This window comes from Ahaetulla prasina, chromosome 1 (genome assembly GCF_028640845.1).
Source record: "Ahaetulla prasina isolate Xishuangbanna chromosome 1, ASM2864084v1, whole genome shotgun sequence".
Taxonomy (NCBI): Eukaryota; Metazoa; Chordata; class Lepidosauria; order Squamata; family Colubridae; genus Ahaetulla; species Ahaetulla prasina.
The window spans coordinates 302,063,133-302,076,344 of NC_080539.1; the positions used below are offsets into that span (position 1 = coordinate 302,063,133).

The 13,212-nt window shown below is 39.5% G+C and overlaps 1 protein-coding gene across 3 annotated transcripts in view; it reads right to left on the minus strand.

The window, feature by feature from the left end:
- Nucleotides 1–1,230: 1,230 nt before the first annotated feature.
- The window catches only part of DPF3 (double PHD fingers 3), a 274,774-nt gene continuing 262,792 nt past the window's right edge, over nt 1,231–13,212 (minus strand). For 2 of the 3 annotated variants that reach the window (XR_009152574.1, XM_058161947.1), the window contains one exon: nt 1,231–12,837. Coding sequence is in view for 1 of the 3 variants with exons in the window: in XM_058161947.1 (XP_058017930.1) it covers nt 12,767–12,837 (71 nt within the window). In the remaining 2 variants the exon portion in view is untranslated. The remainder of the gene's footprint in view (nt 12,838–13,212) is intronic. The other variant, XR_009152573.1, reaches the window with a different exon arrangement.

A 13,212-nucleotide genomic window follows, 5' to 3' on the forward strand; every position in this document is an offset into this window, starting at 1 on the left:
ATCTTATAAGTGAGACTAGAAGAGGCCTATTGAAGTTTTAAGATTCTGTATTTAATTAATTAATTAAATTTATATACCACCAATCTCACTGTCAAGTGACTCTGGGTGGCTTGCAAACATAAAAACAAAGATACATTAAAACATAAAATATTACAATGAACAAGAGATTAAATTAGTTAAGTGTTAACTGAAGATGCTGAATGTTAACTGAATGAAACCTCTGAAGCTTCTGCTTCCTAGCTGCATGCAGCTATACTTTTGGTATTTGAATCTGAAGTATTGCACAGCTCTCGTTTCAAAATGCACACAACCAGAAAAGGGTTTGCTCCAAATGTAAAGAAACCCAGGACAGAGAGTTCTTTCATAGGTCCTTTCCTGCATGTCATGGTCCAGAGGTTCTACCAGGCTGTTTGCTGCTATCTACTGATCAGAATTTTGCAACAAGATATAGTTGCCCTAATAAGCACACATGTACCAGGTTCTGCAAACTGGGTCTGAAGAAGCTAGTACTTTCAGTCTTTGAAATCCAGAGTGTCTCAGCAATATGGGAGGAGCAACTAATGCTACCAGTGTTGGAGGTGATATGAAAGGAGGTGCTAAGGATTGCAGCCAAATCATAGAAGAATGGCCTACAAGCAACCCAAGGACTATTGGTGGCACATCTGTGATTCAGAAATGAAAGTTAATGGGTGTGGTTCACAGGCCACTCGCAATTCTGCTTCCTTTGCAAAGGGCTTGGGAAAGTTTGGAAACCTCAAACATTCTTTGTCACCACAAACCACTATTTCCTTACTAAAAACTATTTATACAGTAGCTTGCCCTGCCAGTGTTGGACTTAACTGGGTGTTGGTTGCACCCAGACAACCAGGGATTAACACAGCAAACAATCAAGCAGAAAATAATATCCTAACCAAGAAACTACCAAGGAGAAAGCCATACCCCCACCAACACTGGCATGGTAAGCACTGATGATGTTACCTAGTCAGGTAATGAAATGTCTACAAGCAAACAACCAAACTCAAAGAGCATCAAACACTCCACAATCAGGAACCATTTCCAAAGTATTTCCTGACAGAGGAATGTATGCAATGTATCCGTAGGAGATGTAATTCCTGAAAATCTGAGCAATGATTAACTCAAATCTCTCTTAAATTAATGAATCAAAGGGATTGTTAATTCAAAAAGCACAAGCTTTCACAATTGATAGAAAATGATGCAGTCAGACAAGGATTAAAATTCAAAGAGATCCACAAGTTTATTGTAGCTACACAAACACACATGGAAAGCAATAACTTACATTGCAGAAAAAAATATATTAGTTAGCATGCCTACCCTAGTATGTAGGTTGGCACACTTATTATAATTATACTGACTTAAAAATAGAAAAGACAGAAAGGGGGAAAATAGTGTATCCCAAATATGGAGTGGAAAGAGGCACTAGAGAAAAATGGGAAATAGCTGCTACATCAGTCAACGGAAACTTAGTTGCTGGTGAAAATAGGGAGCTGCAGAGACAAAACTGACAAAGAAAACAGGACAAAAACAGTTTATAATTACCAGGTTTAGAGATAGGGGAACACAAGTATACACACTTCTGAGTTATTCACAAAGAATTAAGGAGAAGCTGCCTATGCTCTAGCATCTCTTAAGTTGCATCCCAACCAAAATAAGGACAAAGGCCTTGATTCATAACAGTGAAGAGTCCAACACATGACTATTCTGAACTATATTGAAATTTTAATAGCAGTGATCAGAATACCAAATGGGCAAAGCTGCTGATTGGCATCTCAGCTACAACCAGCTTGCTAAATTAGCCAATACTCAGTAAATACAGTACTTAATGTTTCAAATAACATTTCTTGCTTGGCCACCAAGATCATTGACCTCAAGATTCCAAGATATGGTTTTCTACTGGCACCATATGTAGCATTAAGTAGATGCCTTGTTGACTGATACAAAGCCCAAAAAACAAATGGTTTTGTCTGACTTGGTCAACCAGTTGTTCTGGTCCCAGCATCATGTTAACATTGGCTCTGTTCTGGTTCCTAAGGCTCATGAGTGGACTATGTGTATTCAATCAATCATACTAAAACACTTATAAGAGAGCCAGTTCTGTGTAGTGATTAAGGCATCAGACTAGAAACTGGGCCACTGTAAGATCTAGTCCTGTCTTGGGCACTAACCAGCTGGTGATCTTGAGCCGATCACTTTTATCTCAGCCCTAAGAAGAAGGCAAGGGCAAACCACTTCTGAAAAACCTTGCTAGGAAACTGCTGGGACAGTCACCAGGAGTCCAAAAAAAAAAAAAAACCTGAGTCAAAGGTCTTCCGCCCCACCCCACCCCTCCAAAAAAAGCCTAAATTAAGCCAGAAGAAGAGAGCACAGCATTAACTACTGACCTGGCTGAAAAATAGTTCTGAGCAAAAGCAATAAAGAATTATACTTCCACATCCATGCCTAGGATGAGTCATAACAAAAGGAAAAATGAATGCATCTGCTACAGTCAAAAAAGGCTTATTTGATTACTTATTGCCTTTTGCTTAAAAGACAAGAAGTCCTAGAAACAGAAGGCATAATTGGAGGCAATAAGGGTTTTCAAAAGTGACCCTTGTGAGCTTATACGTGCATATATAGACTTACAACAGTTCCTTTAGTGACTGTTCAAAGCTACAATGGCACTAAAAAAGTGACTTATGACCATTTTTCACCCTTAAAACGTTTGCAGCATCTCTATGGTATCAGGAACAAAATTTGGATGCTTCATGATGGTTGCAGTATCCCAGGATCATGTGAACACTTTTTGCAACCTCCTGACAACCAAAGACAATGGGGAAGCCAGAGCCACTTAACAACCATGGTCCTTACTTAACAACTGCCATGATTCACTTTACAAATGTGGCAATAAAGGTTGTAAAATTCACTTAACAAATGTTTCACTTAGCAACAGAAATGTTGCGGTCAATTGTGGTCGTAAATCGAAGACTACCTGTATAGCTAAATTCTAGATTAAAAGATTTTGTTTAATTGAATCAGTGGAGGAAGCACACATCCCTTAATTTAACAAATGAAGGATACAGAGGAAATAATCATCTAAAAACTATTCCTATGCCTGTTCCCTGCAGACTTGAAATTTTGTTGTTTTGATATCTTTTGACACAGAAGCTGAGAGTCAAGTTATTCAGCTAATGTCTGAAGCAAAGCACCAGGGGAAGTATATCAATTAAGAGTGAGTGCATCAGTGGTCGGCTGCTACCGGTTTGCCCTGGTTCGGGCGAACCCGTAGCAGCGGCGGCGGGAGGCTCTGCCCACCTGCCCAGATGTAATCAAATACGATCTGCGCATGCGGAGAAACTTCTGTGCATGTGCAGAAGTGGTGCGCATGCAAGCGAACTGGTAGCAAAGGTAAGTGAAACCCACCCCTGGAGTGCATACAATTTTCTCCTAACCTGGTCCTGAGTCACATGCCTAATAATCCGAATGTTACACTTCTACTTTTCCCTTCAGCCTATGGGATTGGGATGAAGCTGACTTCCAGACCCTAGATTGCCCTCAAGTACTGTTGTGTGAGATTAGAAGGGGATTTTGCACCAAAATGAATCCTCACATAGGCCTACCAAACTTCTGCGCAGTATAAAATGAACCTCTTTCTAATGAGCATGCAATACCTTTTCTTGGAATAGGTTTTCAGATGGTTGCCATGCTACCTCAGTCTCTCCTGGATACGGTTACTGGGAAACATTTCAAATTAATCACCAAAATGCCAAAAGAAAGATAGGGGTGCACAGCCTTGCTACGTCTCCCAGAACCTTGAGATGCTTTCAGCAGCATCGATCATGGTGTCCTTCTGAACAAGCTGTCTGGAATGAGAACAGTGGGTCCTTCATGTTGTAGTTCAGGGATAAAGCCCATGGCTGTCATGAAGGAATTTCCCAGTTCCATTTCTGGCACCTCCAGAGTAGGACTTTTGTCACAAACATGACAGAACTGATGCCTACTGCATTACTATTACTGTGCTAGAAAAGCTAATGATCTGCAATGCTCTCTGTGTGTTGATGTCCATTGAAGTCTCCTGGCTCCATTTTCTCTTGATGGGCACAATATAAGTACTAAGAAACTGTCACCGGGCATCAACAGTTATGGCATAAAGTAGTTCATTATTGTGCCATCACCTTAACAACACAGGTGAGCCGAGATGAAAAAGGTGCTATAGGGTCTTTGACTTAAAGATTTTATCCTGGATCAATTAAAATATATATATATACTTTCTACCTAAGGCCCAGGGACAGGTTTGATCTCCTACCTACAATGTATATTTTTTTTACTTGTATAGCTTTGTATTGAATTTGTGAGATCCTGATTACTGAAATACAAATTTTAAAGAATTTATCCACTTTCCCCCAGTTTATTAGGCACCTGTTATTCCACAAGGTGTCATTCCTGACACACTGCCACTAGCCAGCCGGGGGGGGGGGGATAAAATATGTATATTTTTCATGTTTTGCCCTGCAAGATATTTAAGCACATGCATCTTTCATTATATCAGGTGGGCATTTTTTTTTTTTAATAGGAAAGAAAGTTGGTACCTTAATCTCTGCCTTCTCCCCCTCCCCCACCCTGGAGAATATTTTAATGAGACTTTCACAGCTGTACTATCTCAGAGTAAACATTAACAATGCTAATTGCTTAAAGTTTAGCCTTTGATTTCTCCGTCAGGCACCCCTCTGAGACTCACTCGCTTTTTCGGGGGGCTTGGATCAGCTACCCAAATTTTGAAATGCAAGACCTGGCTTGTGGAGAAACCCTGGGCATGTTAGCATAGAAAGCGAGCCTTTTCCTCTGAAAGAGAGTATTCTGACTTTTGTCTGAGCTGCTACCTCTGGAAAAAAAAAAAAGGGGGGGGGGAGGTTGCGATTTGCCCAAATCCATGGAGGAAATTGCGTTGCCAGGCACCTTCACACTTCGGCTTAAGAAGGCCTGAATGAAACAAGCGGGAGGGAAGCGAAGGCTCGGAAGGAATTAATTCTGCCAGAGAACTGCAGCTGTTAAGTCCTAAGCTTTGGAATCAGCTGGGAGATGCAAAGAAACAACACGGGCATGCGGGCGCACGTACATGCACACGTGCACACCACCACCTAGCTGCCTTGCTGGATTAATTCCAGTGCTTCTTTCTTACACACCGTAAGCGCATCCATTCTGTAAATGAAAGTCACTACAGAATGGGAAATTGAAGGGCTTTCCTGCCTGAGCTGGCCAGAGCCAAGGAAGCGCCCATCGCAGGGGCTTAGTCTTGGAAATAGAAAACAGCATGCTGCAGAAAGTCAGCTTGCAGCATGGTTTGTGGCTGAGCTATTTTATTTCTCTGCCTGGGCATTTTCTCCACATTGTCTATCGCCATTACAAGATCCAATACGAAAAGAGCACTCTATAACCTGTCTTTCATCTGGCTGGTTGTTGTTTTTTTCCCCGTTAAAAAGGAACCTCTTGTTATACAGGCCCTTGTTTTAGCAAGCTGGGCCGCTGCGTCCCTTTGCTGTGATCACTGGCAAGGCGAGATTTCATACGGCGTGTTTAAATTACTTATTCACCGAAGGGGATTTTGACATTTTCTCTATTTGTTGGAAGAGAAAACTCGAGATGAAAATGACTCTGCCAGTTGCCAGTCTCTCCCCTTCTCCCTGGCACAAACATTGAAGGTACTAAATTAAAGACCTTTTCTAAATAATAAATTCTGTGAATATCACCATAATTGCATCTTGCATCTCTCTGGGATGCCATCCTTTCTCCAGTTGCTCCTTTTTCCATATAAGGACGTAATTTTGCGATGACTTTTCTTAGAAGCAACACTTTTACCAATTTGAACCTTGGTTATTTCACTGATAAGCTACAGGAGGAGAATCTTAAACATGCATTTGAACTATTCTTATATTTTCTATCCTGGATCAGTTTGTCTGGAAGAACTTGGGTGGTTGTGTGCATGCACATGAGTAGGTGTGTTTTGTGCCACCACTATTGCACGTTCAGAGTTTTAGGTTGGCGTGTGTCCTGAAAAATAATTCGATGATTGGCTTTGAGGTCATTATTAGTAATTAATTCTCTAAATAAAGCAGATTTAGCCAGTCTTAAATTCAATTTATAATCCTGCTCTCACCCAGAACAAAGGAAAAAAAGCAACCCCATCAATTTGATTAGATTGACCTACAGGATTTGGTTCCCTTGAAAAAACATTGAATGTTTACCATGAAATATTTAAAACTGCACCTCCCTCAAGATACCTTACATCTAAGAACCAATTCTCACGAAGCAGAGTTTTTTCGTATGTAGAAGCAGCAGTTTAAATCCAACAAACGCAAACATTTTAATCCCAAAATCTGCGCTTGTTTGTGAAAGACTTTCTCTCAGGACTTAGAATTCTAATGCAAAAAATGAAGAGACATTCAGTTCTGCAGATGGCTTTGACCTTGTATGACCAGCTTACAGAAGACTATTGTGATATATTGGCAATGCACTGTAGCATTGTAATTTTGAAATGCTGGTCTAAGAGCCAATAACATTGTTCATAGTCTAAGCACTTCTATTCTGGCTTGAATTGACTGCAGTCCTATTAAAATCAATGGAGCTCACACATGAGTGTATATAGAGTATCACAACCCTAATTTTGGCAAGCTAACTGTGCTTGGGCTTTTAATAGATAATAATAATTTATGTGTTCTGCTTGCGGTGCTTTCACTAAAGACTCAAGCAGCTTTCAGAGACAGAGTATGTATAACAACACATGGTCTTATTATCGAACACTAGTCACAACTTTGAAATAATTGTGTCATTTTATAAACATACTCAGAATGAAAATGCAAAATGTACACTTTCTCTGGGAACATTTACAACTGAAATCAACCTAATATAAAGGTGTTTAACGTTAGATGGAATGTATCTTCATTTTTTGAAGTGGGGAAATTATTGCACTTTCAAAATGTATTTTATGTTGTATATTATAGGTTGGAGTTGCTATCAATACTTTCTGCTTTAACTAGCCATTCCTTTTTATGATTTCAGTTTCGGCCTGACTCAACACCTTGTTAATCTACATTTGTGTATCATACACTGTTGACTGGTTTTCTCATTCATCTAGCAATCTTTTTATTTTTTTAAGCCTTGGGGTTGGAACCATTATGGACAGGGTCAGGCGTCTATACCCCTCTTTCCCTCCCTTTTTATCCACTGTGCAACCTCAGAAAATAAAAACCAAAATGGTCATAGAGGGCCTCTCTAAGACCCTTCCTCAATCATGTACATGACAAGGGACATTTCAACCTCAAATAAATAGTTTATGCAGCACTGGGGGAGAGGGGTGAAGGAGAGTTAATTTAGTTCCAAACTTACTGCAATTTGTTGAATAAACCACTTAACACATTCCCACTTAACACTAAGCTATGATAATTTTGTATATCGCACTACTTCAAGCCAAAACCAAATCAACCACTTTATGATAGGGCCTCTGGTGGCTCAGCAGACTAAGTCTACTGTTATTAACACAGCTGCTTGCAATTACTGCAAGTTCAAGTCCCACCAGGCCCAAGGTTGACTCAGCCTTCCATCCTTTATAAGGTAGGTAAAATGAGGACCCAGATTGTTGGGGGCAATAAAGTTGACTTTATATATAATATACAAATGGATTGATATAAATTGTGTTGTAAATGTTGTACCTTGATGAACGTATCTTTTCTTTTATGTACACTGAGAGCATATGCACCAAGACAAATTCCTTGTGTGTCCAATCACACTTGGCCAATAAAATTCTATTCTATTCTATTCTATTCTATTCTATTCTATTCTATTCTATTCTATTATTGCTTAACACAGTGTAAGCCGCCCTGAGTCTTTGGAGAAGGGCGGGATATAAATTCAAATAAAATAAGATAAATAAAATAAATAAATGATATTGTGTGTGTGTATCAGAGTGGGTGTGATTAAGTGCTGCAGCAATATAACAAGTCAACCAATAAGGCTGTAGGGGCAAAAATCCCATTCACTGAAGCCAATCTGCTGCATGCCAATTATGAACATTTTAGACTGCACCTTAAAATCTCACGTTAAGCCTAAACAACAGAGCTGGGAGTGGAGGAAACAGCCTCTGCAACAACAGAAGAGCACGGCAGCTGAACCATTGTTCATCCCTAGCTTAGAGAAGTAGTATGGGCTTAATTTGCCCAATAAAGTCACTGACCCTTTGTACTAGAAGGCCTGCTGCTTGGTGTAACAGTCTCAAATTCAATCTTTGGCATTCCATATAGAACTGGAAAAAAAATTGTATTGAAGCCTGAAAAATTGCCAGTCAGGGATCTGCAACATAATTGTATTACACAGGATACATGTGTTCCGTGCATCCCATGCTCTCCTTTAAAGTATTAGTATCAGGCTCGAAGCAGATAATATACTTCGGGTCAAAATATTGTGATTTGTCTAGATTCCATGTAAAGCATGGGATGATGCAGGAGTGAAATGCTCCCGGTTCAGACGATGGTGGCGGGTGGTTCGTGGCGGGTGGTTCGGAGAACTGGTAGCAAAAATCCCTGCCCACCCCCACCCCATGTCCAGCTGAGCCACGTGATCATCAGAGGGTTTTTTTTTTTACTTTTAAAAGCATTTTTTCTTCGGCCGAAAAAATTCTTTTAAAAGTAAAAAAAAAAAGCCTCTGATGATTGCATGGCTCAGCTGGGATTGTCAGAGCCTTTTAAAACCTCTTTGGCTGAAGAGGCTGTAGAAAAAAATCTTTTAAAAGGCTCCTCTGACGATCCCAGCTGAGTTGCCTGATCATCAGAGGCATATTTTCTTTTAAAGGCAAAAAAAAATGCTTTTAAAAGTAAAAAAAAAAGTTGGTCATGCCCACGCAGTCATATTACCCCCCCCACCAAGCCACGCCCACAGAATTGGTAGTAACAAATTTTACTTTTCACCCCTGGGGTGATATCAACAGTCTCTGTGGTTTCCAATCAGATCTTCAAAGCATCCTCCTACATACATTTTTAACCATCTAAGAGGTGTCATTACTATCAGAGGTCAGCTGGACATAAAAAGTCTGAAGATATGGACCAAAGGAAGGTAAATCACAGACAAGATTTTACATTCACTATTGCAATGCTCCTTCTATTGTTAACAATTTACGGTATACATTTTTCTTCTAAATGATTTTTTCCCTAAACGATTCTTACATTTAAGGACATTGTCACATTCAGATTGTACCTGAAATCCAAACATATTGAGTGCTGTATTGTTTATGAGCAACTCTTCCAAGGAATGTATAATTTGAAAGAGTTTGACTTTATGCAGTATGCAAAGCAGTAATCTGATTGGTTTGGTTTTAGTTTGGCTAACCCAGCCATCATGATTCATTCAGTAATCCATGATTTAACAAACTATCGTTTAGCATGTTTGAATCCAATCATAATTTTGGCACCCTCAAATGACCAGGTCTTGGTTGCATAGCATGCTCGTCTGAAAGGAGAGGAAAATCAAGATTTCCAGGAGAAAATGGCTGACTGAAGACAGTGCTGCAGACAGGTTAGAGCTGTACAAAGTAGCCAAAGCAGATCAACTACCTTTGATCTTCTCTGGATCAAGGTGAACGAGATTGGCCAAGCTGTTTTTCCTTTTCCTGTCATTCCTTTTTCTTATGAAGAGACAGCAATCTTGGGCGGGGGGCAGGACAAGGAGATGGGAGAATTCATCATTTTGCTTCAACTGCAATTTGGAGCCTTCGGAGGACACTATGTTCCCTTTTTAATGATCTTCAGAAATTGTCTTTTATGGATTTAAGGAAAGTAGACACTTTTAAGAATAACAAGATTGGAAGCACCAGGTTAGTGGATGCCGTTAATCCTCAATATAAGAATATGAAGATTTAATTGTATAATTTTTAAGAATTTAAAATTAAGAAATTTAGATCACATTTTGGCTACAGGAAGTTCTAAGGGTTCAAAAAATTCAGAGTTTGGAGCTTTCAATATTAATACTTTGAAACTATTTTTTGAAAACAATATATGTATAAATGGAAAAGAAAGAATGTTTTTGAGTTTTGGAGGTATAAGACAAGCAATTTATAATGGTATTTAGAGACATATTTGAAGAACTGTGTAGGGATCTGCACCAAGAAATGAAAACTATGTTCTGTCTTCTAGAGAACATTGTGTTATCAAAGATATCACAGAACAATTTGTCCAACAAAATTTACTTGAAGAGAATGTGAACACTTTGAAGAAAAATCTGTCACCAAATACACCTGATGAGGTAATAAAAATCAAAAAAGAAAAATGAGAATTCCAGGAAATAATGCAATAATTTCCCGTTGTTGGATTTATAAGAAAGACTGTTTAAGGCACTAAAGAAATTTGTATTAGGATCAACAACCACCTGGGTGGATTGCAGAGAAACACTTTCTTATATAAAAGAAAATTAAAAAATTATAAAGTTGGCTTATTCTAGCAGAGATAAATAGGTTACATTGTTATACAGGATGATTCTTTCTGAATTAGTGATGTTGTACTGGATTTGCCTAAAGCAGATATTATGTAAAAAGTTCTTCCCAAACAGTTATTTTATGTAATTATGATTTTATAATATTGGTTTTACATTTAATTGTTTTTCTTTAGTTAAAGTAAGAAAGTTTGGAGGGTTTTTTTTTAAATAAGGAGAAATTATTTATCTTTGCTATATCTAATTTTAGTTGGGGTTTTTTGTCTCTATTAGAATATTGAGGTTATTATATACTTGTGAAATGTGGATGCGGCTACAGGGTGGACATGAGGAAAATGTAATATGTTATTTGGAATATTTTGCATTGGAACTTGTCGTTTCTAAAGGGGATTTTTTTTTGGTCATGTTTAAATTTGGTGTTTTGTAAATGTTGTTTGCAATAGAATGTTGAGACTATTTCATGACATAAATTAGGTGTGAAATGTTGAGTTTTATATGTGTTAATTAATGTTAAAATCTTAGAGCCCTGCATGGATCTTTTGCTACTAACTGGATTGAAGTAGATGTCACTTATTTGATTTGCCTGTTGTTAAGAAAAGGGTTACGAGATGAAGAGTTTACCGTTGTTAGCTAAGAAGAAGTGAAGAGCTGAGGGAATTATTTACACCGGCTATGAAGGGGGTGGAGTTCTTTTCTTCTCTTTCTGCATTTCTTTTTCTTGTAATTCTTTTCTTCCTTTCCTTTAGTCTCCATGATCTTTTATTTTTTTATTTAAACCTTTAATAGGATTATTTGGGGGGCCGGGGGGGGGGGAAATGAAAGGAAGGACAGGCAGAATACACCGTAAACTAAAAATAAAATGAGAGCTGCTGCATTTAGCGAGGATTAGTTGAAACCCAAGTCAGACCTGGATTTGTTTTTGATTAAACTAATGACCCCAAGTCAGCTATGTCACCCAAATATGGAAATGAGGGCCGACATAGCTGCCAATCTTCTGTTGCCAGAGACAAGAGCCTTGAGTGACCCTGCACAAAACAGGCTTCTCGGTTGTTCGTGTGAGTGTAGTGCAGGGAAAGAGAAGTTGAGGAGATGATCTTTTGTCTGCTGGCAACTCTAATCCCAGTTATGACATAAGGAATTTTTCTTTAAAGTTTTCACCCTTAAAGAAAGAGAAGGCAGCCATTGTAAAGAAAGATATAATGTTCCCAAATGAATTTGGGATAGCTTTGCTTTTTGCTTGAGAGTCTGGCACTCCTTCACTGGGCTGTCATTTATCTAGGCAGAGCAATAGACTGGATGTGCTATGTCAGGGAATCTAAACTAGCTGTGGGATACATTAAAGTAATGAAGTCATATCACCGTTTTATCTCTATATTATTAGGGCAATGGAGACGCTTCAAGGTAGATATTGTGTATACGCTCCCTTATGAATGGTTATTTTGGGTTTTTTATAGAACCATAAACAGCCAGATACTATTATCTGACATATTTACTTATAAACAGCAATTTTCCATTAGAACTTTTTCTGATAAGTAAGGTTTAATATCCCACTACAGCAGGGGTGGTATTCACTTACTGGTTCACAAATGTGAGTGCAGGCACCACCTCCGTACATGCGAAGAACCTTCCATGCATGCGCAGAGTGTCAAAAACGGCACAGGTTTACATTCGGGTAGGTGAGCGGAGCCTCCCACTACTGATTCGCAAGAACTGGATAGAACCGGCTGAATACCACCACTGGACTACAACCCTAGATCACAAACAATCACCAAGCACTCTAATACTAATCTAATGTTCTCTGGATATGCTGAGAATCTAACTCCCATTGTTTTCAGCTGTTGCCCATGTTAGTTAGGAATTAGGGGACATGACTGTTTGAGGGATGGCGAATACTGATTTATCTGAAGGAAAGAGAAGATAAATCAAATCAGAATCACAATCCACACAGTTTAAATGCCTAAATATCAACAGTTACAACAGCTCCCCTTTATGCTATAATCATAACACATATGAATCTATTACAACAGACCTGCAATCATGCACTGCAGGGGAAAATGATCCATTTGGAACATAGAATCCTCCCCCTTGCCTCAAAGATGTGCTCCTTCTAGTAGAACCCAGGAGGTCAATTCTTGGTGAAATGTAACCCTGGAGAAGCAAATGCTATGGATGCTTCTTTGAGTGTTCATCCTTTCATGAGGGCAAGAGTGTGTTTATGGTTACACATAGCCTATGTGACGGATGATCATGGTGTGCTGGTGCTACAGATTCAAGAATAAGCCCAATCCTTTATTCTCATCTAGGGCTGGTAGCAGAAAGCTGATGCTCTCTCTTGGAGTAGTTCTTGACACAAGTGACAACTCCAGCTTCCTATAAATAAAGATAGGGAAAAGGTTACATGTTGAAAAGACATTCTAAATCAGGGGTGTCAAACTCAAGGGCTGGGAGCCAGATCTGGTCCATGGGGTACTGAGATCTGGCCCACAGGGCCGCCCTGGAAACAGCAAAGGACCGGTCCACTGTGCTTCTGCCAGCGAAAACAGGCTCCCGAGCTCTGTTTTTGGCTGCTATGGCCTCCTGCAACTCTCTGCCAGTGAAAATGGAGCTCTTTTCACTGGCAGAGGATTGCAGGAGGCCGTGGCAGCCGAAAACAGAGAACACTTGGGCCACCACAGGTGCCCCTGACATGAGTGATGTCGAGCTGGCCATGCCCACCCTGGCCACGCCCACCCTGGCCCGAGGTCA